Raw genomic sequence first — 27,300 nt, 5'->3', positions numbered from 1 at the left:
ATTTTATTTTATTTATTCAATCGAATATGTACACGCTCCAAACCGACGAGTGTACTAATACGGATCAAGAAACTCTAGATTATATATATATACATAGATACATAATTATTATTATATATTTTTACTTTACATATATACGACATCTATGGTCAAAAATTGCATCTATTTATCGAATACGTCAATACAAGCATTTATACGATGCGAATTCATACAAACATCATCCAAATAGACTATCTATCTATGGAGACATTTTTTGCAGCGTTTTATCATACAATCGGCGAACTTCAAGACGAAGAATAACTTGAGATTCGCAATTATTGACTTCGCAACAGAGATAGGAAAGGAGATGCTAATTTTACAGAAACCGTTTCAATGAAAATAAGAAAAATTGGCAAATTCTGACAAGAAACGATCGACCTCGACAAATCAAGGTCTTGCTAACAACGATACTCTTAGTGGGAATCGAACCCTTGACATCAAGCATGAAATAATTCAATACTCACCACTAGACGACGCTGCTGGTTAATATGTATACGAAGAAACTTCAACCGTGAGATTTCCCAATTTTTTGTTGCAAACCTTGAGTTATTGTTATACCTCATGTTTCGCCAGATTTCTCACCATAGAAGTCTCTGTGGTTGTTTATCGAATGTAAAAATTCGTATTGTTACATGAAAAATGTTATTAATCGTATTCATACGATGATTGTAATATCTGACCATAGATGTCAGGTTTTGATTTACATGTGTATGTATGTAATAATTACGTATTTAGATGTCTCTTTAGTTTTCAATGTCTTGTAATAAATTAGCCATAGTGACGAGCTGGGGCTTATCTGCAATGTCACTATTGGGAAATTGTAAAATATAAATAAATATAAAGTAAATAACAGGTATCGTTTCAGTTGAAAAAATGACTGAGATGGAAAAATTCGTATAATACATGTTCTTCGGTATAGAAAACAACAAAGAAATCTTTGTGTTCGTTTGGAAGAGGCGACGCGACTCTCGAGCATGTGAATCGAATGAACGATTCAATCCGAGGTTTTAATAGGTACAGAAAGAGAGAAAATAGGAGAAAATAAAAGACAAAGGCTTCTACTACCCAACCCACTCGATGCCGATCGGCCTATAAAATACGGTAAGTGAACGATTCGATGACGATTCGCTGGAGTGATGCCGAGTTACCGTCGCGCAAATTGTCTTCCGCTCGTTCGTTCGCGAAAAACGTAATGGCGGTAAAGTATCAAGGGTTCAAAATGACGGTTTCTGTGTGTATGTGTGCCTGTACATATTATGGTTCACCTGTGTTCCACTGTCATTACTCGCAAATAATAATATGGCCCCATTTCCGGACCGTAAGCCCGCCCTTAATGATCTTGTTTTGTTTTGAACGAAACGAATAACATTTGCTAACTGGCTTTTCAAATGAGTACAAAAAGTCTTATTGGCATTTTTTTTTTCATTTGGAAATTACACATTTACAAATGTACATAAGGTATATGGAACGTAACATTACAAAAACCTGATTGACCTTTCCCTAAAAAAAATATTTACATGTTTCCAAACCATGTACAAGACTTATGTATTATATATACATAATATGATATAAGGGCGTATCAAATAATATCTCAAAATATATTTATGTATATTAAAAAGACTTTCGAGGAAAAATATTTCTAATACAAGGTCTTGTCACGGGTAGAATATTCGATATGTCGCATGTAAAAGAAATGAAACAAATGGGATTACCCTTAAATTTGCTTATAGAGGTTTCATGTTATTATTATAGAGGCTTCATGTTATAATACTGATGTTATATTTAAATAAAACCGTAAAATATATGTCAGAGAAAATCAGACAATTCATCAGATGATATATCCAAAGGCTATGTATGCTTTTAATTTAAAGCATTAAACATATGGTTAGGCCATTTATTTGTGAAATGTGTTATAGAATACAGTTTCACAGAATAATTCATTTATATATGTACGTATACATATGTATGTATATATGCGAATGATATAACAAGCATTTCTTATAGTTGTTTTTATTATAATAAACATTTATTTGGCTGAAATATACTAATATATTATTCAACGAAGATTAAAAAATATGAAATCAGAAAATTTTAGAATATCTTTCTATTTTTTTTAAATAAAAATAGCATTGAAATAAAAATGAATGTCAAACGGTACATAATATATTAAATTTATGGAAGACTCTCCAGGGTGGGTGTAAAAGAGGGAGTTTTCCATCGTAAAAAAATCGGATTACTATCGCCGTGAGTAAATTTTGGAGGAGGTTGAAAAACATAACAAAAAAATATATACGTATGCATAAAATGTAGCGTGAAAGCCTTTCACTTAAACTCTTCTGAGAAGCACTTTTTTAATACTTCATAATGGATTTGCACGAGCGAAAAATAAAAATATACGATTGTTGTAAAGTGGAAATGGGCGTGAAAATTTTCACGCGCCGGATAAACGGGTGCCAATGTTCCTACTTTAAAAAAATATACATATACATAAACTGTTTCAACACTTGTCGTGATTCATTCTCGCAAGAAAACCTTCCCTATTTTACGCGAATTCACTCCCTCAAGTGCAGAATCGTTAGCCGGAAAAATCGCACTACAAATACTGATTGATATTTCGTTAACGAAAACGGCCGGAAAAGCGAAGCCCAAACGGCGTCCGTTTCCGCACAACCAATACTGAGATTTTATTTAATTGGAACATTAAGGAGATGTTGGGAAAATAGCTAAGGGGCAGGTGACGTGAGTTACGTGGAATGGATAAAGAGAAAAAACGGACGAGATGAATAAAGAGAGGAAAAACATTTTTAAAAAGCGATCTAATTCATTCTCTGAAGCACGAACACAAAGCAATATGAATCTGTGTACGCATTCGAATATACACACACATATGTATATAAACTATTATATTATATGTACAACAACAAAAAAAAAATACAAAAATATAATACAATAAGAAAAAAAGTAAGTAGCTAGTAATTCCCAATTCGAAGATTTTTTTATACAAAACAACGTTTATGTATATGCATATATAGTTTGGGTATTGAGAATATTTTTTTTGTATCAAAAGTAAAAGAAGCTAAAAAATGTTCCTTAAATTTCGAATTCTTTCATTTCGTGATTTAATCACCAGATGGGACAGACGCGAATTAGGTCACAAAAATAAATTTCCGTTTTGCTGGTTTTATTTTTAAATGAAATTAATTACTGCACCCATTCAAAATATTAATTCTCAGACGAAAATTTATCATGTAATCACAAGTATTAAGATAAGTAATCGCTTTAGCTTTAATTAAATCGCTCGAATAGCTTTCGATCAAAATCATTCAACGGTCAATCGAATCAATTTAAAATTATAATTTAATATGTGCATATCGAAATTGTCAATCTCGCATAAAGTAAAGGATTGTCGTGATATGTATTTGACAACCATACGATTATCCACTTGAAAATGAACACATCAATTCAAAAACAAATATTCATTAGCTAAATAAAATCAAACTATTCTTACATAGAATAGAATCATGCCAAAAAAGTCTCTTTTTGAAGATTAAAACGTAGTCCATTATTTTTATCTGCATCTCTGGACCTTTTTGAATGATTTTGGATGAGTCATAACTAAATGGATTTTGTGTACACTTCACAATGTTTCAAGTAAATCTTCCAAGCAATGCCCCTACAACAGATGTTCCAGATGTTACCTGATTCATCAAATGTCTACATATTTGAAAGTGTATACCGTTGACTACAAACTCTTCAGGAATTGAAGGAAAAGATTCGAACAGAGTTTCATAGATTTTTCAGAGCTAACTTGAGTGGTGCTTTCTTTAAAGAGCGACTCTACGGCCTAGTGCTATGTATAATGTGCAGTTTGCGAATATACTTTATTTAATTTGCAATTAAAGAGTTCACTTTCTAGATACCAATCGTTTAATGCAGTTGTAACGGCATGCAAATGAGCGTTCGATGAAAAGAGAGTTCGGCGATGCAAGCCGTCCAAGAAATGGGATACAAGGATGGGGTTGGCGCCTCTTCTAGTCCATAAATCGGAATGAATAAGTTAGCAGGGGTGGTTTATTACCGGTGGTAAAACGTGGTCGCAAAGTCTAAAACAACGACGTGGAAACGGCTCTGGCTCAGGTACAGGGACGGACGCGGCCCGGGAATAAATATCTAAAGGCGCGTAAATTATTTTCCAAAGGGGGATACATATTACTCACAGATACTATGTTTTATGATTTGGATTGTTTTTTTTTATTCTTTTTCTTTACCTTTTTGGTGGCTGAGTCTTGGTTGTTATTATCTGGGTGGTGGGGTGCTGCTGGCGCCATTACAGTCACGCCGCTCTGTGACAAGAGCTCGTCAGAGCCTCTCTGTAACAAGAAAAAATATAAAAAATTAATATATAATTTCATCAAATTAATGATAGTGAAGAGTAGTTTGATTTCACAACCACTGCGTATTATGTAGATAAGTAGATACAGATTAGATACGTGACTCAAAGGTCGATCATTTCCTATGAGAGTTTGCCAATTTATTTGATATCATTGAAACGGTTCTAACAAATTGTCAACCCTGTCCTATATCCCGCAAAAAATCGAGTTATTTAGCACCTCGATTTTCGCTGATTTGTATAAATGCTGCAAATTTGACAATATATGTCTATGTGGATGTTAATCGATGTTTGTATTTGCCCTGTATAATACTTACAATACTTCTGTACAATGTTTGACCATAGATGTCGTGTTTAATGTATGTAAATAAATGGGTGCATACCTACCTGTATACATATATAATAATTAATAATTCTTAATATGTATTGTACTCTGTTAGACGAGTTTGCATGATTGATTGAATAAACTAAATAAAAAACAAAAAAAATGAGAACCTTATGATTGTTAGTGTGTGATGATATTTCTTTTTACTATCAAATGATAGCAATGTTTTAAACATACATAATAGCGCTATTATATTTATCTATTATTTATATTATTTTTACATAGATATGTATGTATATACCAGGAAGGCTTGACAGAGAGACCCCAATGCGCCTTCCTGGATAATAATTACATACAATGCAGCATTTTATTATTACATAAATCACTGTATTTCCATAAACTGAAGAACACGAAATTACAATTAATTAATTAAAAAATTAATCCATTGAGACATCTATGGATTTTAGATTTGTCTATAATTTTTTACAAATTGTATACAATATGATTTATTAATGTTATCATTAATTTGTATTATCTATATACATATGTATTATTTATATGGACGATGGGGTTGTACTATTATAATATAATATAAATATAACTACACGTATTATACTGCTTTAGATCATCGACTTTATTATGTATTAGATGTATTAGATGTACTTTATTATGTATTAGATGTATTTTGAGCATTTATAAGAATTGTAAATAGGTTTTTGAGCTAGTTTTCCTATTATGCTGTACATTAACATTAGAATAATATAATACTATGATTACTAAAAAAGTATATTAAAATTGTAAAATAGAAAATGATCAGTAGATCAGTATCTATTAAAATGGATATAAGATGTATTGTGAACATAATTTAATAATAATAAAAAGCATTTAAAAATCAAAATCAACACGTATTATTATGCCTATTCAATATATCTGATATTTGACACGAATGAAGGCATTTTTTTTTCAATTATACATATATTCTGATATGTTAAGTTGCGGTATAGTGCGCGCTAGAAGTCGTGGCATTTGACAAGCTTGAATGCGATTGAATAATCGGATCAGATTTCAGCTTTTGTGAACCACTGGGATCGGTAATCCGATAAGAAACTGTGGGAGTTTGCATTCGTCGAAGTCCACATCCGACACGCACTATCCATTTCACAATATGCTATATATTTGCCGAGCCGAAACGCCAACCGGGCCACTTTCGAGGTGAGGAAAAAGCGCAAAAGCCCCGCGAGATTTTCCACAAATAGCACATTGGATGCATTCGGCAAAGTGCACATCTAGGAATTTCAACGCGGTCGGAGGCGAGTTTGATGGATAATCGTATGCAGGTCGAGACTTTGAATGATGGGTGGAAATCGTATGAAAATAATAAATGGCGGTTGAGGGCACACCTGGTGCGGACACATCCATCTTGGCGGGCACTGAGAGGTTTAATACGGCCCTGGACCACCTGAGGGACTCCGTTAATGCGAGACGTCGTTACCGGGCTACACCCAAGTTCACCTTGACTGTCGTCTTATAAATAGTAACCGTTTTCGTTTAAGTCTGCTCATTTTCTATTCTAAGCTATTCCATATTACTAGCCAGGTCTTTTTGTTATGAACTTCAAACACAATCCAAATAATTTCAATACATTCTCAGATACAGATCATAGTCAGCCACAGAATCCACAATCCCTGGCCCGATGTTGTTGGTCAGACCTTGGATTAACACAGTGGTGTAGTGGGGCCAGGTCGCCGCCCTGGCACTTTGATTGATATGAACAATGTTTTTTGAGTACAATTAAAAAATATTTTGGCTAATATTTCATATAAAATTTTGTATACCAAATATTATGAGCAGACTCTCGTTCTAACATTTGATGACCACAACCGAATAGTAATCTGAGCATATTCAAAACTTAAAAGACGTTCAATAAAATGTATGGGCTTTTATATACAAACCACACAAAACTTTGAAAGAAAACATTCTTTGAACTATTGACCATACGCACTTGAGGATAGATAGAATAAGGGAACTCGGCTTAAATAAATAGTCATCTCTAAATTGTTAAAATTTTATAGTTTTTCGACATGTATGTATATGGTTTTAGCATTGCTAAAAGCAAATGTTGCTGTTGACACATAAACACGGGTTTGAAATATCAAAGTAAGAATATTTGTTAATTAATATTTGATTTTTTATAAATATTTGAACTACCAATATTAGGATACATATTTTTCAATTAAGGCAAAAAGCAGCGGTAGGGGGGTTGTAAAAATTAAGCATCGCCCTGGTTCTTTTTTATTTAGCACTACACCATTGGATATATGTACATACATATGTGACTCACGGTTAATTGTTTAGTATCATAGTTTGTCAATTTATGTGATTTCATTGTTAAAACGGTTCCACCAAAGTGTGAACCTATTGCCGTTTCTCGCAATTTTAATTTCATAAATATGCTACCCACTATATGTACTATGCAAAAATGTATGTATCTAAGTATGTAGCATGAGATTTACGTAAAATGGAGATGCTATCGTATTCACCCCCCAATCGACACGCGTTGGCCAATTACATTTCGTTTCAGTTTCGCATTGAGTTTTGGTCAATAAATATGTAACATTGCTCGTGCGTATAGCGGTTTTAAATTTGTGTTTCGTATTTTGAAATCTTAACATTAATAAATTTTTATTATATTCAAGGTGTTTATCTAACTAATAGCAATAGCTTATGTTTCTGCCTACTGCGTAGCGAACCGGAACGAAGAGTACACAAAATCAGTTTCCACTCGAGATTTTATTTAAGAATCAAGTTATATTTATGGTATATCGCACATAACGCGAGATAAAATCAAGTCAACTGCATAAATAAACGCTCCTTTGAAGTCTGAAACAACGTATACAACGTTTGAGATAACGTGACGAAGCGAACAGGTGTCTTACCCGAGCAACAATATGCCGTTACGACGTCGCAAAAAAAAAGAACCGAAAAGAAAGGGGATGATTTTTCCGTCTAGATGCGGAAAATTCGAGGGAAAGCTCTCGACCCGAAGGAAACCGAAACGAGCTTTTTATTGAGACGTAAAAATATTGCGAGAGCTCGCCCGGCGATATCGTAAAAATCCATACGCCGACTATGAAATTGTTTTAAGCCCTTAAAGGGTGACTTTTTGTGCGGGGGTTCAACAGTGCCAAGTTTCATCATTGACTCGGCGGATTGTCGAATATATCACACACTCAGTCTGGAACATTCGTTCGGAAATATATATAACATACATATATCACGCTGATTGCGAGCTTTTGTACGTACGTTTAGTTTGATGTTTTTTGTAAGCGTAATCTCGGAGTAGGAAAAATGGCCGTAATTCTCTTGCGAAATTTATGCAGAACAAAATGCGTTTCTGAGTAATACCAGAGACCGTTACTAAAAGCTCGACTGGAGAGAGAGACAGGTGTGCAGGGATGACAAACGAGCGAAACGCGGGCCGACTCCCACCCTGTCAAATTGAAGATTTTACCGCGCTCTCCCCCAGACAAGGTCGAAATAAATAAAAATTTAATACATTTTCTCATTGAAATGATAGGGACCTGGGCGGGGAGTGGGAGCCCGAACACCCTCTCGAGAGCCCACTCGGCTCAGACAATAGGGACCGATTTCAATTGAACATTTAAAACCCTTCATAAATGAACCTAATAGATCTGGGCCTGTTCATTATCTAGGATAAGAGCCAGGTATATCACGAGCGTTCATTTAAATATTTGACTTAATTGACCCTCGAGGCAACAAAGAGATAATAATTAAGAATAAAATTTGATTTACTCATCTTGACAATACCGACAAAAATATCAAAACAAAATATCTGAACAAAAGTTCGATTTTGTAAACGTAGGATACGATTATTCCCGATGGACCTGCTGGATCTAAGATTAAATAATGAATTGTTCAATAATATATTCTATAGATGTTCTGCGTTTTTCAAACCAATCGATTATTCTAGAAAAAAATTCCGGAAAACTACATAGGTTTTTCTCATAGATGTTTTTTTTAGATCAGTTTTTTCAGTTTTTTCAGAAAATCACCATTTTTACTTCGCTTTCGATTTTTTCGTCTGACGAAATTTGGGTTCTTTTCCACACTTTTCTGATCGTTTTCAAACTTTGCCATATTGCTCGGTTTGGTTATCAATATATGATGGTGAAAAATAATCGTAATAGACACTCCTTTATCATTCTCGGTGACGTCTATTTGCCGATTTATTATTAACTTTTCCGATCATAATTTGGAATATAAAAGTGGCAAGGAGCTTTTTTGGATATCTATCTTTATTTTTAACACGAAAAATTCCGAAAAGATATACGAACTTTGTAAAATATAAATATAAGTAGGCCACAATGTCATTTTATCAAAAATTAAATGCATTTAGTATTACATAGATCAAAATGATCAAGGATAGAGACTTTCAAGAACATGATTAATTGAAAAATAAAAATAAATATACTATAACAAGTTTCATATACATGTATGTAGGTATAAAAAATGGGTTGTCAGATATCGGATCGCAAAAATGGGCAATGACATTGACGACGCGGTGCAAATTCAAATGCGATTTTCCGCCGATTTGAATAATTCCCTCCGAATTCGGCAACGTCAGAGCCGAAACTCAACATAATCAAAATACAGGCAGACGTGATTACATTAAGCGGCGTATTCAGCGTGTGTATTCAGTGTGAGTGTGTTTGTCGAAGTGGTTGATCCCCAGCGCACCGAACGTAAGCCTAAGCCCGCGCGAGGTTTGATTGGGCATAAAAGGCATAAGATGCTCCATTAAGCCGCCTCCCTAATCCCGGTTAACCTACGAAGGGATCCCGAGGATTATCAGATCGTAACGTCCTCGAAGGGATCGCTTTTTGTCGATGGAAAAGTTGAGTTCTATGTAAGAGAAAAGGAGTGACTCGTCGCCCCCACCCTTATTTTTAATTGAAACGGTAAAAACTGATTCACAGCCATTAACAGCTGTTACAGTTTGCTTTTCTCCCGCTTCTTTTTCCTCGGTAATTACTGCTGGAAATGGAGCGAATCGCGTAAGAAAAGCTTTCATTACATTTCAGCTCGTTTTAAACGAGTGGAAACGGTTCACTTTCCACGTAACAAGCGCCGAGACTCGTGGTGGAATTTAACTCGACTACTTAAACTATATATACAACAGTGCTAATAAATATATCCGGATAGAATTATGACTCAATAAATGTTATGTGCTGTACTTTTTACTTTATCTATGTACGTAGTAACAATAGATGAAGTTTTATGATCATGCGAAAATTCGAACTCGAGATTTTGACTGATTCGAACTCAGAATCGATTACTGATCACGTTTTCATGATCTAGAAAAATGTGTGTGTGTGTGTGTGTGTCTGTGTGTCCGTGTATTTTGGGGATTTTTTTACATATACGACAGGAAAATTTACTGTTCAAAGTTTAAATCCAATACGGTGGTTTCCTATCGTTTTGAAAAGATCGACAGATTCCGCTTGGCCTCTGATGTTTCAATATGCATTTGGTATTTGTGTCTCGGTCTTTTCTGTACAAGGAGATGTGAGAGGGAACGCTAATCTAGTATAAAAATATGTTTAAGGCAACTTTTATTTTACTACATTTACAACTTAAATGAAAAAACGTCTATCGAGAGTCGTATTCTATACTGGGGTTTTTCATATCACAAATATGTATACTTAAAATGATCCAACCTACATATATTATTTTTCTACATAATATATAAAAATCAATGTTTATTATGTAAATCTACAGTTTTTTTTTTTAATTTAAAACCATCACATTTTAAAAGGTGAAGGTGAATTGAAAAGAAAAACTATACAACGATACTCTCTAACTTAGACAATATGTAGTTGAAGAGAATTTGTGAAAATATATTTTTTTCACTACCTGAACTTTTGCACTGCACTTTTGAAAGTGCAGTGCAAAACTTTTGCACTACCTGAACAATACCAGGCAATTTGACTAGCATATTTACTTAATAAAGATGAATATATATGAATATAATATATATATATATATATGAATATATGAATATAATATTTGTTTGTTTGTTCACGATGAAAGCCTCAAGCTTTCAATTTAGTCTAACTAGCCCTAGATAGTTATATTTTCTGACATACAATTTACTTTATTGTAATTTAATTTATTGAAACTATAAACCAGAGCAATGCCGGGCAATTTAGCTAGTGATATTCATATGCTCATTTATAAGGATACATAAATTTATATTAAACAATGATTTTTTTTGTGTTGCATCGCATTGTTGTTTAATTCCAAAATTTCCTCAAAAAAATAATAATAAACTCATTTTAACTGTATATATGTATATGCCGACTTGATTTTCACCACAATACATACACAGCATAATTCATATTATATTATAAATACATTTATATATATAATATAAGCTCTAGTCGGCATAAACGCCACTCAGTACAGGCAGGACTTTAATAACACCTAGTTATGAAAAAAAAGCAATGAACCACGCAATAAAAAGCCGAATTATATTTACGACGTCCGGAATGAAATGCCAGTTTTACACCAGCGACTTTTCCGTGCTTTTTTTTGCATCGAATCGGTAAATTAACGTGCAATCATAAATAATCCGACGGTAATAACAACAGGATATCGCCCAGTCAACTTTTACGGTTGCATATAAAACCAGGTTCGCATTTTTACGAAAAGATTTAATATAGCGGGACGGGTGGATGGTTTTACTTTACCCCCCCCCCCACCCAGCCCTCTTGCGATTATTTTATAAGGGATGATGCCAAATCTAGGGGCTGTATAACCGCCGAATTTGGTGTACGCAAAAAATTAAACAACTCCCCCACAATGAACTTTTCGGATAACGAGCGGAGGTGTGTTCCGCGGCTTATTGCTATTGCGGCCTTTAATTATAATACAACGCGAGCTGGGGTAAATTCGGAAAAATTCTATTAAATTATTGCCCAACTTCATGTAAAATTTTTATATGGAACTAAACGAAAATATGCGCCTTTTTGTATAAATAATAAACGATGCAATGTTTTATGCGCGGTCGTTATTGTGGGTGCCTTCAATGACAAATTGAAGTATGTATTATTAATTATGGCTATATATTATTGAAGGCAATTTTACATATTGTATTGCAGCCATTTTTTATTGAATGATCCATCGGACAAAGTTGAAATTATGTTTTTGAAAAATTTATGTAATAATAAACACATTTGAATAGTCTGAAGGACATATTATGTACGTAATTCGGTTTGATTTTTTTTTTTTGAGATTGACTTTTGTAAAAACAATATATTTTACTTTGTATACATATAATATATATGTATGTATATCGATACATCTGGCAAAGAGAAGAGATTTATTTCTTGGGAAACATTCCGTTAAATTACTTAGAGGAGAGATTTACAATCCCGCTATCACGGAGAGGATAAAATTCTGGACGCCGGAAAATCATAGAGTTTTGTGAAATCTTGATATCTTTTTGCCAATTAGGGCTAAATCAAACGTGCTCATGAGCTCCCCCCTCTCGAGAGCTGTTCAACTCTTTGGCACATTACTTGGACCTCTTCAATGCCAGTTATGTTGAGTTGAACGAACACATCCTAAATAGCACATATGTCTTATTTGATTTTTATTATTTTTTTATGATTTTTATTATTCTTGATTTTATATTTGTATTATAACCACAGTGACGCTTTGGGGCTACCTGTCAAGTCTATTCAGTATTGATTTTTTAAATAAAATAAACTAAAATAAAGCTTTGCACCTCCCTATCTTATGGAAAATCTGTATATGATAAATTTAGCGGTATTTAAAAAGCAAGCTTTAGAATTCGAGTGTTGTTTTATTTTTCCTTTTGGGTATTTCATTGAAAAAAATATTGAAAATGTATTGAAATGTAAATAAAACACTATACGATTGTTCTAAATCTATTTAGAACTTACACTATGTATAACATAAATAAAACATTTCAAATAAATAATCTGCAGTTGAAGCTCGGTCGTGAGAAGCTTCTTGGTAGGAGCACACCTCGGAGTCTGTTGTACAGTCTCGTTGTGACAGCATAATCCCGAAGGTTTGGGGTGGTCGTGCCACGTGAAAAATCATTTGTCAGGTGTACCGAGGGTGGAAGGGGTAGGGGGTGGGTGGGAGGTGTTGCGCATTTTCCTTAACAATGAGTGATTGTGCGTCGCCTTGGCGGGCAGAGGCTTTGCCGTCGGTCTCCCAACTCTTATTTTTCCCTCGTCACCGCTATTTTTCACCACGTCATAGTTTTTTGTGTGTTTGCTTAACCAAGCCGAGTGTAGTTTGGTAATAGCCCCACTCCCACTGCCTCCACCTCACCCCACCCAGGTGTGAAGTAATTTAATTAAAAAAAGGGCGAAACTCTCAGGCGGTGGGCTGTTCACGCGAAAACAAGGTAGATTTTCAACAAAACAATATTTTTTCGCATGAATTCATTAAAAATTCACACTAAAGGTGACCATCGACATGGCGATTTGTCTACAGACAAGTCTTTGCCAAGAGAAAAAGCTTTTGCTAACAACAACTTTTTTAATATGTAAATTTACTTCCCCTATTAATTTTATTGCGTTACAAATTTTACTCTTTTTTGTATGTCATCAAACGTAGTTTCACTTTTCTCAACTTAAAAAAAATAAATGAAACTTTTATCACGCCTAAATTAGAATACGTTTTTAGTATATGGAATCGTCATTTTAAAAAGGATGTTTTATGTAATGAAAAGATACAAAGGGGAATTAATAGAATACCTTCTGAACTTAAATCACGTTCTTATAATTAGAGGTTGAAAATAATGAATCTCAGAACACTGGAGACGAAAAGAATAAGAGGCGACTTAATCGATGTCTTTAAAATATTAAATAATCATTACAATGGCCCAATTTCCAACCTCTTTATATTCGATGACAACACTCATCTTAGAGGTCACTCTCTCAGACACCTAAAGAAAAATCGAACAAATTGATTAGAGATTCGGTCTTTTCAAACACAGTGGTCAAAGTTTGTAATAGTTTTCACAACAATGTAGTAATTTTTGAAAACCTTAAAAAAATAAGCTAGATATTGTTCTTAAGACAAAAAGGTTCTGCTTTTCCTATATCTTCCATTTCTTTATATATTTTAGTTTTTATAGTTATCACTAGAGGTAGGATAGTCACAGTGCTATCCATTGTTCGGCAAACCTTTAACAATGCATTTACAACCTTTCAACAATACACGGCCCCCTCAGGCTCCGGTGACTAGTTATCACTGTTCCATTTTTTTATCTCTTTGTATTCTCTTTTATTTCGATATATTTTTCTTGTTTTTTTTTCAATCTTATTCTTATTTTTATTTTTATTATTTTGAATGTTTATGTCTTTTGCTAATATTTTTTCATTTAATTTATATATATATATGTATGTATAAGTCAAACCGCTTGGATTTACCGACTTTGCCGCCTCCCTCAAGTATGTTTAAAAATAAATAAATGTGTATGTATGTAGGTATAATTATGCTTCGACGATGTTTATTGTTTTCGACAGTGTGAATTCAAAAAAAGATTAATAAAAGAGTCTCAAAAGCGCAGCTGAGGGATTTGTCTCTTGTAGAACTCTTCTACATATATGTACATATATGAATCCATTGATTTCACGAGAGTTTATGTAGTCTTCAGGCAAATCACAATGTCAAAGTCAATGGTTAAAGTCAAAGTTCACTAAAATGTAAAACCAAACTTCACGCTTTTGTTAATCACTCAGATGCAAATTTCAATCGCAACACGTCAATTAAACTTATCGCAATGCACTTTCAAGTGTGTGGAAAAGTTATCGCGTTTAAACACACACACGAGCGTTTATTTTTGAACGTGACGTAATGAGGGAGTGTACAGTTCAGATAAAATGGAAAATTTCCTCGGACACTTTTCGCCGGGAAAAATGTTACTTATATTTTTTTTTCGTCGAGAAATTCTTCACATAAATCCGCCGGGAGAAGAATCGCAACAATATATTTCGGTACAAGTTTCATAATTGTCCACCCATAAACCTGGGATACGTGGACGGTCCACGTTATTACTTTACTTTTTTGTTCAGCCTCCTACCACCCACCCCCTTCCACACTTTCTCACTCTCGACCATCCACGTCATAGCCTCACAGATATTCGGTTCGATATATTATATATTGCATAAAAATTCGTGTTGCCGAAAATATATTCACAAAAAATATTATGTTCACATCTATGAAAACACCGTATGTATATTTTTATCCATTTTCGAAGTAAGAGGACGTGCTTCATTCATTTTGTTGTTCCCTATATTGAAAATTATGAAACCATGCATGCAGAAGTACATATGTATGTACATACATACATATATACACGGTATTATTTTCGTTGAAAGTTGAAAATGAATATCTAATAAACATTTTTTTTTTTCATATTTAAATATCACTGAAGTAATATAATTCATAGTGATATGTTGGGGCTACATGTAAAGTTGCTCTCGAATAATAGTACGTTAAATAATAAAAAATAGTGAAAAAAAAATCGAACAAGAGTAGAGTGCCACTTCCGGTTAACGGATACTTACCAACTTTTATACATTACTTGGTACTAAGCTTAAACTTTTATTAAATTTCAGTTCAATAAACCAAAAGGTTTCTGAGAAAAAAATAAAAAATCTCGATGCTCAAGAGTAAAAGTACTACTTCCGGTTCAGGTAAAAATCAGGTTATAAAATATATAATTTCTATTACATGTAAAAAATTTTCAGTCCGATTCAGCTAGCGGTTTGGGAGATAATTTAATTCAAAAACTTAAAACAAGAGGATACCTATAAGGGGAGGTACCATATCTGATCAATTTAAATATTTAAAAAAAATTTACTTCGTGTCGATAAGAATTTCAGTAACCAATACTAAGTTTCAGTTTGATAGGACTAACGGTGTTCAAAAAATCCCCAAAATACACAGACACACATTATTTCTAGATCATGAAAACGTGATCAGTAATAGATTCTGAGTTCGAATCAGTCAAAATCTCAAATACGAATTTTCGCATGATCACAAAACTTCATCTATTGTTACTACGTACATAGATAACGTAAAAAGTTATTGCCAACTGGGTGGATCGTTATTAAATGTTGACTACATATAAATTCGTTTTGTCAAAATCGATTCGAAAAAGATTCACTCTCTTTTAGCACTAGCATCTGAAAAGGAAAGATCTCAAGCGAATAGTTCGAGACATTTTAGGCAAATATGAAGCGTGTCGAAGTCGTCTGGAAAAAAGGCAGAGATATAGACACACAGTTTTACGTAACAGCCACTCAGGCAAGCTTGGTGGCCGGAGAGGTGGGGGGTGGGGGGAGGGAGGGATGCAGGTCTGAAAGCAAAGTTTTGTATCAATTTGGTATTGTAATTTCCATTTGCGTGTCCCCATCGGCGCATCGTTATGGGAAATGGGAGTTGAGTTTCCCGGCAGTCAAGTGTCTGCCGCCATTTTTCGAGTTATTGTCACGGAAAAGTAGTTACGGGCCCGCTTTTGCATATCGCCTCGCCCTCGGCTTCCTTCCGCTTTTCCGGCCCGGAAACGGCTGAAAGCACGTGTCGACGCGTGAAAACCTCGCAAGCTCGTTTTTAAGCCACGTTCCATATTTCATGAACAAACGATTTCTTTTCGAAACACAAATAAATCTGTCTCTTCGCGATCTATTCATGCTTACATAGCATACAGGTACGCGAGCGAACATTTTCCAGACTTTGAATACGTTTTACTGTAGGGTTATCACACGTTCTCTTTGCAGTGGACTTGCCCACTTTTTCCCAACATTTTTTAAAAATATTTAGATGTATGCAACTACTTAAGGTCTTTTATGCAAGCGATTCTATGCGGCTTAAAAAATAAACATATAACAACGCAACGAAAGAGTTTTGTTTGAAACATTCAACTCATCGGTTTTAGTTATATGAACATCAAATATTCATTAAAATTCAATTTAAAAAATTAAAACGGGCCAAATTTATCTAGGAATATCAAAAGGAACTGAATATTAGAGCACAATGGCAATTTTTCAAAATAGCTCACCATTTTACTTTTATTGCAATTCAATGTACATATACATATTTATTTTTATATATGTACATACATACATACCAGGGAGGCCTACGAGGTAAGCCTCAAATGGGTTTTTCTGGCCAGTTATAAACATCGATAAACAATTTATGGAGCAATTTTACATCGAGACATCTATGAATAAATTCGACAAACATTTTTGCATTTTTGTAGAATTTTTTATAAATCAGCAAATTCAATATGCTAAAAACTCGAATGTTTCGAGAAAAAGATCAAGGTAGCCAATTTGTTGTAATCGTTTGAATAAAATAAAATTAATTGCAAACTCTCGATAGGAAACGATAGACCCGGCGTCACACATTCTGGACTCACATTGGCCAATGAATAAAGCACTGAAATCATTACACGTTAACCAATAGTCTTATAAGCATTGTTATATACATAGTATGTAGGTCAATTTTTTGCTTTAATTTCAAAAACCACCCTTTGGAAAGTCGACGGGCAAAAGACAAGTACAAAGTAAAAGTTTAAATTAAAAGACTGACTTTTTTAAAACAATCTTTCTTGCTTGCTTACTAAGATTACAAGAAAATTCTTAATTCAATATATTACCTATTATAATATTCTAAGATACTATAGCAGGAAATAACGATCGACACTAGAATGTAAGAATAACGATATGGTAAACCTAGCCTAATGGACATTCGTAAGTTTGTGTGTACATATGTAGATGAGGCCAAATTTGAATTTTATTGAAATGCGTGAAAAAAGAAAAACTTGAAGTGGAGGGAGGGGGGAGGCGATGGCACCCAACTCGAAAAGTCGAACAATGGCACTAGAAAACGAGCATCCACAACAACAAACCACAAAAGAAGCGCAAACGAGGGACGCGTCGTCGTGTGAAGTGAAGTCCACGTGAAGTTGGCGACCAACTTTCGACACTGCGAATACAACAGCCGTCGAATAAACATATAATACATACATAGTAGAGGAGATAAAAGCGGGTCTTATTCACTCGTTATCGAGGACATTGTCTTCGGCGTCGAGTTGGCCAGGTGAGGCGTCGAGGGGTTGAGGACGCCACAATGGCGATGATGAAAAGGAAAAGTTTCGTCGGGAAAATATTCCGTCGCGTCCTTCTCTTCACTCCGAAACATCGGCCGAGACTTTTATTATTATTTTTTCCATCCCCCGTCTCTCAAACGATTCCTACCACCTCTCGTTATTGTTTCCCAAAGTTTGGTCTCTTATAGCCTACGGCCACTTCTGAAAGTCGACCGAGAATTAATGACCAGAGCAGGGCGAAAAAGAAGTAATTAACGCGGATTTCTAATTTTTGATTCGATGAACAAAAAATTACGCATTTAAAAAATCCTCATCCCTGCATTAGCAATGGCGAACCTTTTCAAATCAAAAATCTTAAATTAGGAATTACAACAGTGCAAAATATAAAAATAAAAATAGGAAACGTACACTTTAAGTTTAAAAAGAGATATTGATATATGTATGTACATATATATATATATATATATATATATATATATATATATATATATATATATATATATATATATATATATATATATATATATATATATAGGATCCGGATGTGAAGGATTCCAAGTGAAACGCAGATTAAGTCAGAACTATGTATTTATTAACACATATCTTCGGGCTCGTTCTCCAACAAGTGACCATAACAACACGCATCCGGTCTTTCCCATGCATACCACACTCATACTTTATCCCTTGCAGTTTGACCAACCACAATTACGGCTCGTTTAAAAATCATTCCTACATTTCGGTCATTCCTGACTGTCATTCGCCCTCGGATGACATTCTGTCTTTTATATTTTTACAGCATTTCATCTCACATTCTTTTACATTTCATCTTCTACTCTATACAATGTATCATCTTACATTCTTTTAAAACATTTCCTCTATCATCCTCAACAATGTTTCATCTCACATTCTTTTACATTTCATTTTCCACTCTATACAATGTATCATCTTACATTCTTTTAAAACATTTCCTCTATCATCCTCAACAATGTTTAATCTTCCATTCCATAAAATCATCTTATATTCTTCTAAACATGCTTTCAATTGTCACAATTACAATTTAAATCACAATTACAATCATCATCACAACTACATTTCAATACACTTATACGTCAATCATTTTACAATTTACATAACAATTACAATTATAACAAATTAATCGTTACACATTTCACTACAAATCAATTTTTTCATTTCAACACAATTCAATCTTCAATAAAGTTACACATAACAATTAAAGTTACACATAAATCATCACAATTACAATTTAAAATTATGTCAAGCAATACAAAACATTAAAATCAATACCTTTACAATGACAAGTTAAATCTTTACATCGGAAACAATCACATTTTAAAACATTACTAGAATTAGCAATAAAACATTAAAATCAATACCTTTACAATGACAGGTTAAATCTTTACATCGGAAACAATCACATTTTATAACATTACTAGAATTAGCAATAAAACATTAAAATCAATACCTTTACAATGACAGGTTAAATCTTTACATCGGAAACAATCACATTTTAAAACATTACTAGAATTAGCAATAAAACATTAAAATCAATACCTTTACAATGACAGGTTAAATCTTTACATCGGAAACAATCACATTTTAAAACATTACTAGAATTACATTTTAATACAGTTATCTTATATTCTTCTAAGCATGTAACCAAATTAAAACATGATTCAATATACAAAGCACTTCCCAAAAATACTAGAATAAGCAATAAAACATTACACTTTTCAATCATCAAATTACAAGTAAGGCTTAACTAAAAACCCTCCAGGCATTTCACTTATTCTCTAATTCACAAACGCACACTTCACTTCCATCGGTGCAACTTAAATTCTATCCAATGCCCTCGGCGATTCTCTGTGACTGTCCGAGGAATCTGCCGTCACCCCACAGATATTCTGCTAGTAATTTACCATAAATGAAGTCAACACATATTGGTTCTAGCTCACTGATACATCCAGTAAGTCTTTTCTCAATCCATGGTTCTATTTTCTTTTCCATTGAATTAACATCAATCCGACTACGACCGAGCTTGAAAGTGAATACAGTGTCCTTCGGTGTTGAAATTTTGACTGGGTCTCTTAATCCTTCTTGTGATTTAGCCATATCTTTCTCTTTGTCTTTATGTTTCTCCTCTTCTTTATTCTCATCTTCAGAATTCTTCAAATGACTATAATCCTTAGATCCTTTTCTAAATTGATCATCGGGTGGTTGATCTGTATTTGAAGACGGTATGTCTCCGTAGTCCCAAAGTCTTCCTCTTTGCAAACCATCACCGTCCATACTTCCATCAGCCAGGTTCACACCTCCATCAGCCATGTTCGCATCGTCCTCTTCATCATTGGAAACAATGAGTTTTCTTTGAGCAGACATCTCTCGTGAAGCCCGTTGCTGCAAAGGTCTTTTTCTGTGCAAACCATCACTGTTCACACTTACATCGGCCATGTTTACATCTCCATCGGCCATGTTCGCCTCGTCCTCTTGTGTTGGAATACTGACTGGTTCTCTTATTTCTTCTTGTATTGGAATACTGACTGGTTCTCTTATTTCTTCTTGTATTGGAATACTGACTGGTTCTCTTATTTCTTCTTGTATTGTCAAGACAGTCTTTGTTTTGGTGCTGTTACATTGAGCTGATATGTGCCCAAACTCGTTACAATTGAAACAACGAGTTCCTCTCGTCTTAAACCTACAGTCGGCTGCTAAGTGACCACGTCCACTACAATTGTAGCATCGTGAACTCAGTCTTTCTCGGTTTTCACGGTTTCTCACGGGCCCCGTCACCCTGGGTTCGTCGTCCTCTCTAATTTTCTCGCACTGCGTAATTCGCGTCTTCAGCTCCTTAATAGATCCAGCCCAGCTCAGAATCAATTTTTCGTACTTATCAAACCCAAGTCCACCAATTATGTACGCGATAATCGCCTCTTCCTCAATAAAACTACACTTGGCTGCAATCCCCTTCATCCGGTAGATATAGCTTAAACTGTCTTCTGCTTTTCCCTTTTTCTCTAACCTCAGTTCTCTGTGCACGTCCGCACTATTCAACTGATGGCCAAACTCTCTGGTCAATCGTTCTTTTAATATCGCCCACGTGATTATGCCCGTTTCCGAGTCCAAGAAGTTCTTGGCAGTTCCTTCACACAGCATCCGCCCATACACCAACTGTTGTGTCTCCGTCCAGCCGAGGATTTGCGCGTTTTCTTCGAGGCGCTCAATCCACACTGCAATAGGGCTATTTCTGCCGTTATATTTCGGCAGACCGAAATCAACCTCCAGATCTCGGAAATTGAACTGTGGTATCTCCCTCGTCGTCGTTGCCACTGGCGTCGTCTTTCTCGTCGTGGATATCATCATCGTCGTGTGGCGTGTTCGCTGACGTGACGTCACCGACGTCACGGGCTTCGCCTTCATGCTCGTACCGCGCGTCCTAACCTCAACTGTCAAAACTCCGCGTCGTCGTCTGACCGCTTCCGGCTGTCACTCGAAATGTCTTCAGGCATCCCGGACAAAGCCCCCAAATATAGGATCCGGATGTGAAGGATTCCAAGTGAAACGCAGATTAAGTCAGAACTATGTATTTATTAACACATATCTTCGGGCTCGTTCTCCAACAAGTGACCATAACAACACGCATCCGGTCTTTCCCATGCATACCACACTCATACTTTATCCCTTGCAGTTTGACCAACCACAATTACGGCTCGTTTAAAAATCATTCCTACATATATATATATATAAATAGTAGTCGATAGTTATTTATATTTAGGACAAATAAAAGACATGTCCGGTAGCAATGAGGAGGATATAAAGAGACATAAGAAATTAGGATGGAGTGCATTTTGACGAATGAATGCAGTTTTTAAATAAAAAATGCCACTATGTTTGAAAAAAAATGATCTTCCATCAATTTATTTTGCCAGTGATGACGTATGGATATGAAACTGGAACATTGAACGCAAAGTTGCTACACAAAATCCAATACACTCAAAGAAATATGGAATTTTGTATGCTTGGCATAACGAGGAAAGACAGGAAACGAAATACGTGGGGAGAAGTATGACAAGAGGATATAGTGGATAAAGTGAACATATTGAAATGACAATGGGCGGGCCACGTGGCTAGAAGAATGGACAAAATAAGTCCTAAAATGGTACCCGATAGAATGCAAAAGGGTAAAAAAAAGGCCGAAGGGAAGATGGGTAGACGGCATTAGGAAAATGTATAGGATGAGATGGATGAGAGTTGCGCAACACGGAGAGGAGTGGAAGCGTGTTGGAGAAGCCTTCATCCAGCAGCAGATGGTGAATGGCTACAGATGATGTTGATGATTGTTATAAATATAATCATTTTCTATATGATTTGGAGTTCACTGTTTATGAATGTTTCTTGATAGGTAAACTCGTTAAATTTCATGAACAGTAGAAAAACATTCATGTATTTGTCGGAAACTGGTAATTTGGTACGCACGTCATGGTTTGCCACTGCTGCAGCCTATACATGTAGAAAATGCGATATTTTTGTACCGTTGTAAAAAAAATACCAAATTGAATGAGATATACGAAACCGCCATCTCCGACATAGGCTCTTAACGAGTATTAAATTTCAATTTTAATATACGGAAAAGGATATACCGTGGCGTCTAATACGTTGTACGGCGTCTGGAGTAATTGAAGAAAAACACATTTCGCATAGCGTAACGCAAACGCAATATTTTCACAATTTCGAGTGATATCATACAGGCAGACTGATGTAAAAATTCTATATTGTCATATCAGTATATATGTATGTATACATACAGATACAGCTTAAAAAATTAAAACGAAATTGCTAACAAAAGCAAATAGATATACTAAATTCAGCGATGCAGATTGCGCTTTAATTCTTCGAAGGGAAATCTCAAGATTTCGCTTAGTATTTTAGCAATCGTGCAAACAATGGAATAAAAAGACCGAAGCTCGCCGGAACACGAGGTTCATTCCCCATCATTGTTACCCCATTGTGTTCTCCAGATGCCATTCAATGCAAATATAGACGTATATATGTATGTATGTATATAAATGTTTGTGTGAATATTCCGGTTTGTTTTTTTTTTTTTTGCACACGCAGTAGTTGCATGTACATAAAACAGCAAAGCCGCGGGATTAACTTTTTGCAGACACCGAAATGAAACTCTATTCAAATACTATGAACGCCACGGAGAAGAAAAATCCTAGATAAACAAACACTGGCTGCGCGGGATGAGCGCGGAATAAACAATGGGAAAATTTCATTTCGAATGTATGAATGTATGTATGTGGTGCAAATCCAAGATGTTTCCCGGAATGCAACTCGTTCGAATTAAAGCGACCGTCCTCGACAGGGGAAGTTTTGGAAGATTTAGAAACTGTTAGACCGCGTGTGAATATTGACTCAGGAAATAAAGCGCTAAAGCGAAAGCTCCATTTGAGCACTTTTGCTCGTGCTTGCATTCTCGAGAAGAAGCCGAGAACAAACTCGTTATTTCGAGAGATAAATGCGCCTCAGTGCAGTTACCTGAGCGGTTAGTTTCAAAACTTGTTACCTGAACAAGAATGGCGCTTGGAAAATTTTTCAGCTGAGAAAACGTCCTCGAGGAAAGCGAACAAACTAAACTTACATACATTACACCCTAAATATTTCAACCAAATGTACTTACATACGTAATCTATGTTTAGAATACTAAATTCTTTAAATATTAATAGCAACTTACAAATAAAGACTATTCTCTCCTCATATATCATGGGGTTTTTTATGAAAATCGTTCATTTTAACACGTTTTCTCCATCAATAACTAAATTTACACGTCTGCTCTACACAATGATCAAAATTAAACTGGAATCAACGTCAAAATAACAAAATGGCGCCAAAACAAAATAAAAGCTGCACCTAGTAGCATGTAGAGCGAGTAAAAAGATCAAAAAGCATTCGGATGGATCGTAACATTTAAAGAATGGATGAAATGGATAATAAAATTGCACGAACGATATCCAAAGTGTAAATTAGAAAATATAAAAATATGGCTGCTTTGAAATAAAAACTACAATAATATAATATCTAAATGGATGCAAAATTTGAATATTGCCAAAACGTTTGCCTAAAGTCTGATTCATTAAGAGAAGTAAAAAATATTGTGTGCTTGGTAAGCGAATAGTAACACAGTGGATTGAGTCAAGAATTGCGCTGTTTTTTTTATATATTTTTTTCATACATACCAGGAAGGCCTAACAGTTAAATCCCAATGCGCCTTCCTGGTCAGTTACAAACATCAATATATATTTTTTAGAATAATTCTATTACATTTTCGAAGCATATTTTTTTATATAAATCGTCAAATTTCAGGATACTGAAAAACTCAAAATTTTCGAGACATTTATGATCAAATTTGCATCATTTTTGTACGAATCAGAGAAATTCGAGAAGCTGAAAACTCAAATGGGTAAAGGTTTCAATGAGAATCAGATAAATTGGCAAACTCTGACAGGAAACGATCGATCCGGAGTCACAAACCAAGGTCTGGCCGGCAGCAACCAGTGGGACTCGAACCCGTGACCACTATGTTCGAAAGCATATACGCTAACCACTAGACCATGCTGTTCGTTAAATCTGGAGCAAATGTGAACAAGAGACTTGATCAAATGGTACCCAAGAATACGAAGTAAAGAAAATAAATGATGTTCAGAACAGCGGAGAATTGAATAGAAAAGCTTTCATCCAGTGTTGGATGATGAACGGATGCAAATGATATTATTTGAGTCACTAGATGAAAAGTTGAATATACTATATATACAAACTATTATAACATGTATGTATATACTTATAGGTGTTATTTTCATTGTGAGGAACCGCACAGTGGCCCATTCAAGAGCGTTTAGCGTAGCTCAGTTTGTATTATTTTAAAGCGAAACTAATTGTATCTAAACGGATACGAAACCGAGTAAAGTTTACCATTGCGACAAACTTCCGACGACAAAAGCACACTTTGTGTCCCTTGCGACAAGAATCGAGCGTCAAAAGTGGGTCGCAGGGCGTCACAAAAGGGCGTCACGACGATTCATTCGACACGAGACACGTTTACAGGTGGGAAAGCGCAGACTTTCCACAAAACGGAGGGTGGGCGTCTCTTGTTCGGGAAAACGCCTAAAAATAAAGGGCTAATTCGAAGAGATTAATGGGTGAGGCGGTTAGTTGGAGCAAAAACTAAGGCGAGATCACGATTCGGTGTCCCTTTTGGCGATACAATTGAAAGAGTGGCGGTTCAAAGACGCGAGCCCGTCGTGGGGGTGGGAATGGAGGGTGTGGACGTGTTAAATGAACGGTGATGCCGTTGTGGCGCGTCAGACAAAAGACGACTTTAACGATACTTGCGCAAAGAAAAGGCGTTTTTCACGAGAAAACTTGGACGAGTCTTTTCAAGAAATTTCCCTATATTTATGACGCATAAATATATTCAACCGAAACAACGACTCAAAGTCTAAATTTATGACCGTGGCAGGTGAACTAAAATAATTTATATTTGCACATAAAATATTCCATAAGAACACACTTAAACAGCATTAATTGTCAATAGTTCAACATTTTTCATTGCATTGATCTATGTATGTGTCGAAAGCTTATAATAAAAGGTTTTTAATATACGGTGTTAAATAATTCATTACAAGAAATTGCTAATGAATTATTTAATAATTAACAATTTTAAACTAAAATTAACAACCATAATATAACATGGTTAGCAAAATTAACAAAACTATAATTAGTAACCCTAAGAAATTATAATATGATTCCAAACATAGCATTTTTTAAACTTACATATATAATTACGTCATCTTCCACAGAGGTATCAATTAATACTCCTCAAGAAAGCACCAATGTTACTAGCACTTCTAATGCTCTCAGGAAGGGCATTATATATTTGAACACCTCCGTGGAAAACATCTGCAGTTTTTGCTTTCTTAACTCTACCTATAATTAATTTATTCCCATTTCTAGTTTTATAATTATGTATTTCCCTATTCCTAACTATGTGATTTTACCTGAAGATATTTTTACTAATCCTAAAATATTGTCAACTTAACTAACACATTTTCTAATACATATGAGCCGTTATATTTGGATTTATTTAAAATTAATTAAATTTCTTACATGGAACGCATGAATCAAAAAAATAATAAATTTTATTAAATCACTTGTGTTTAAGGTATGTATTTTTACAAATAAGAACAAGATCAAATTTATTTGTCTTCGTAGATCCGTTCTGTTATTCAGAATAAAAAAAAGTAATGCATCGACTACTAGGCTGAAATTAATGAACATTTTGTAATCACATAAAGCGATAAAATTGACGCACGGATCCATTTATATTATTATAACGATGATAAATATAGTACAGATAGTAATCATTAGTAAAACACAGAATACCAGACGAGGCACAATCGAGCTGCTGTCTGAACGACAAGCGTAAATAACAGTAGAAACGTGTCAAGATTTATAACACAGATAAAACTCGGTGACATTTTCGGAAAATGACACAAAACACAGAGGCTATTATAATAGTTATCTAACAACCCACATACGCATAGTGAAACCTGTCGTCAACCATTTAAATATTATACGTACGTATTGTATATAAATATACATGTGTATAATATAAGCGGTGGTGTGCGTGAGTGCAAATAATCGTTATTGGTTCAGCGCCAGAGAGTGAGTATTGAGCCGATCCGCGTTCTGTGCAAACAACGCGGTTTAGATCAATTTGTTAATGGGTAACGATAATTGCGACGGGTTCGAGGGTTGGAAATTTTCGTGGGGGCAAGGAGCGAATTGGGGGATGCTTTTGATGTTATTTTAGCCGAAGGAACGCTGACGGAAGCCGTGGAAAACCGAGGAAAACTCAAGCGTTACACCACCAATATTGGATGCGGCGTGGCGTCTCTACATGAGCGGACGTCAACTTTTCCAATTTATCGAAGGGAAATTTCGCAAATTATTACATATTTAAATTTACGGTTATTACGAAAACACAAGGAATTATTGATTAGACCGTCTAACAAGGGATCTAACGTATTTAGCGTGTAGATAAGTAGAACTTTTTTGAAATATTGCAATAAATCAAGGAATCTGCATATAAAGACGATATTTTTTCATAAATATATTCCAGTAAATTGTCTTTCAGTTTAAAGTTCATTTGACTTTTATTTTATATTAATGTTTTTTAATATCCGACGTGACATCATTCATAAAAAGCATTCAATCTAAATCAACAATATTTATGATTTTTCAATGTGAAATAACAAAGAAAAAAGTTAAATTAACGTGAATGAATAT

General features: G+C 34.8%; 2 protein-coding genes across 14 annotated transcripts in view; both read right to left on the bottom strand.

Moving 5' to 3' along the window:
- The window catches only part of heph (polypyrimidine tract-binding protein 1 heph), a 386,050-nt gene that overhangs the window by 66,337 nt on the left and 292,413 nt on the right, over positions 1 to 27,300 (bottom strand). For all 11 annotated transcript variants that reach the window (XM_077429072.1, XM_077429073.1, XM_077429082.1 and 8 more), the window contains one exon: positions 4,308 to 4,409. In XM_077429072.1, coding sequence (XP_077285198.1) covers positions 4,308 to 4,409 — 102 coding nt within the window. The remainder of the gene's footprint in view (positions 1 to 4,307; positions 4,410 to 27,300) is intronic.
- Positions 18,509 to 21,571, bottom strand: LOC143910556 (uncharacterized). Of its 3 annotated transcripts, none has more exons than XM_077429083.1 (3): positions 19,567 to 21,571; positions 18,888 to 19,476; positions 18,509 to 18,844 (listed from the first exon to the last, which is right to left on the bottom strand). In XM_077429083.1, exon 1 carries the CDS (start codon positions 21,370 to 21,372, stop codon positions 19,795 to 19,797), a length of 1,578 nt encoding a protein of 525 aa, XP_077285209.1. In that variant the 5' UTR covers positions 21,373 to 21,571; the 3' UTR covers positions 18,509 to 18,844; positions 18,888 to 19,476; positions 19,567 to 19,794. The 3 variants fall into 3 exon arrangements, with proteins under 3 accessions (XP_077285209.1, XP_077285211.1, XP_077285210.1); XM_077429085.1 differs by having other exon boundaries at positions 18,510 to 18,844; positions 18,888 to 19,331; positions 19,421 to 21,571; XM_077429084.1 differs by having other exon boundaries at positions 18,510 to 18,844; positions 18,888 to 19,420; positions 19,510 to 21,571.

The sequence above is a fragment of the Arctopsyche grandis genome, chromosome 4, assembly GCF_051622035.1.
Source record: "Arctopsyche grandis isolate Sample6627 chromosome 4, ASM5162203v2, whole genome shotgun sequence".
NCBI classification, from domain to species: Eukaryota; Metazoa; Arthropoda; class Insecta; order Trichoptera; family Hydropsychidae; genus Arctopsyche; species Arctopsyche grandis.
Note: the sequence above shows the minus strand (reverse complement) of the source record. Positions and strands in the feature narration are given on the sequence as shown.

Bases quoted from the DNA above. Each gene is read 5' to 3' on its own strand.
- LOC143910556 (XM_077429083.1), bottom strand. From the start codon at position 21,372: ATGAAGGCGAAGCCCGTGACGTCGGTGACGTCACGTCAGCGAACACGC.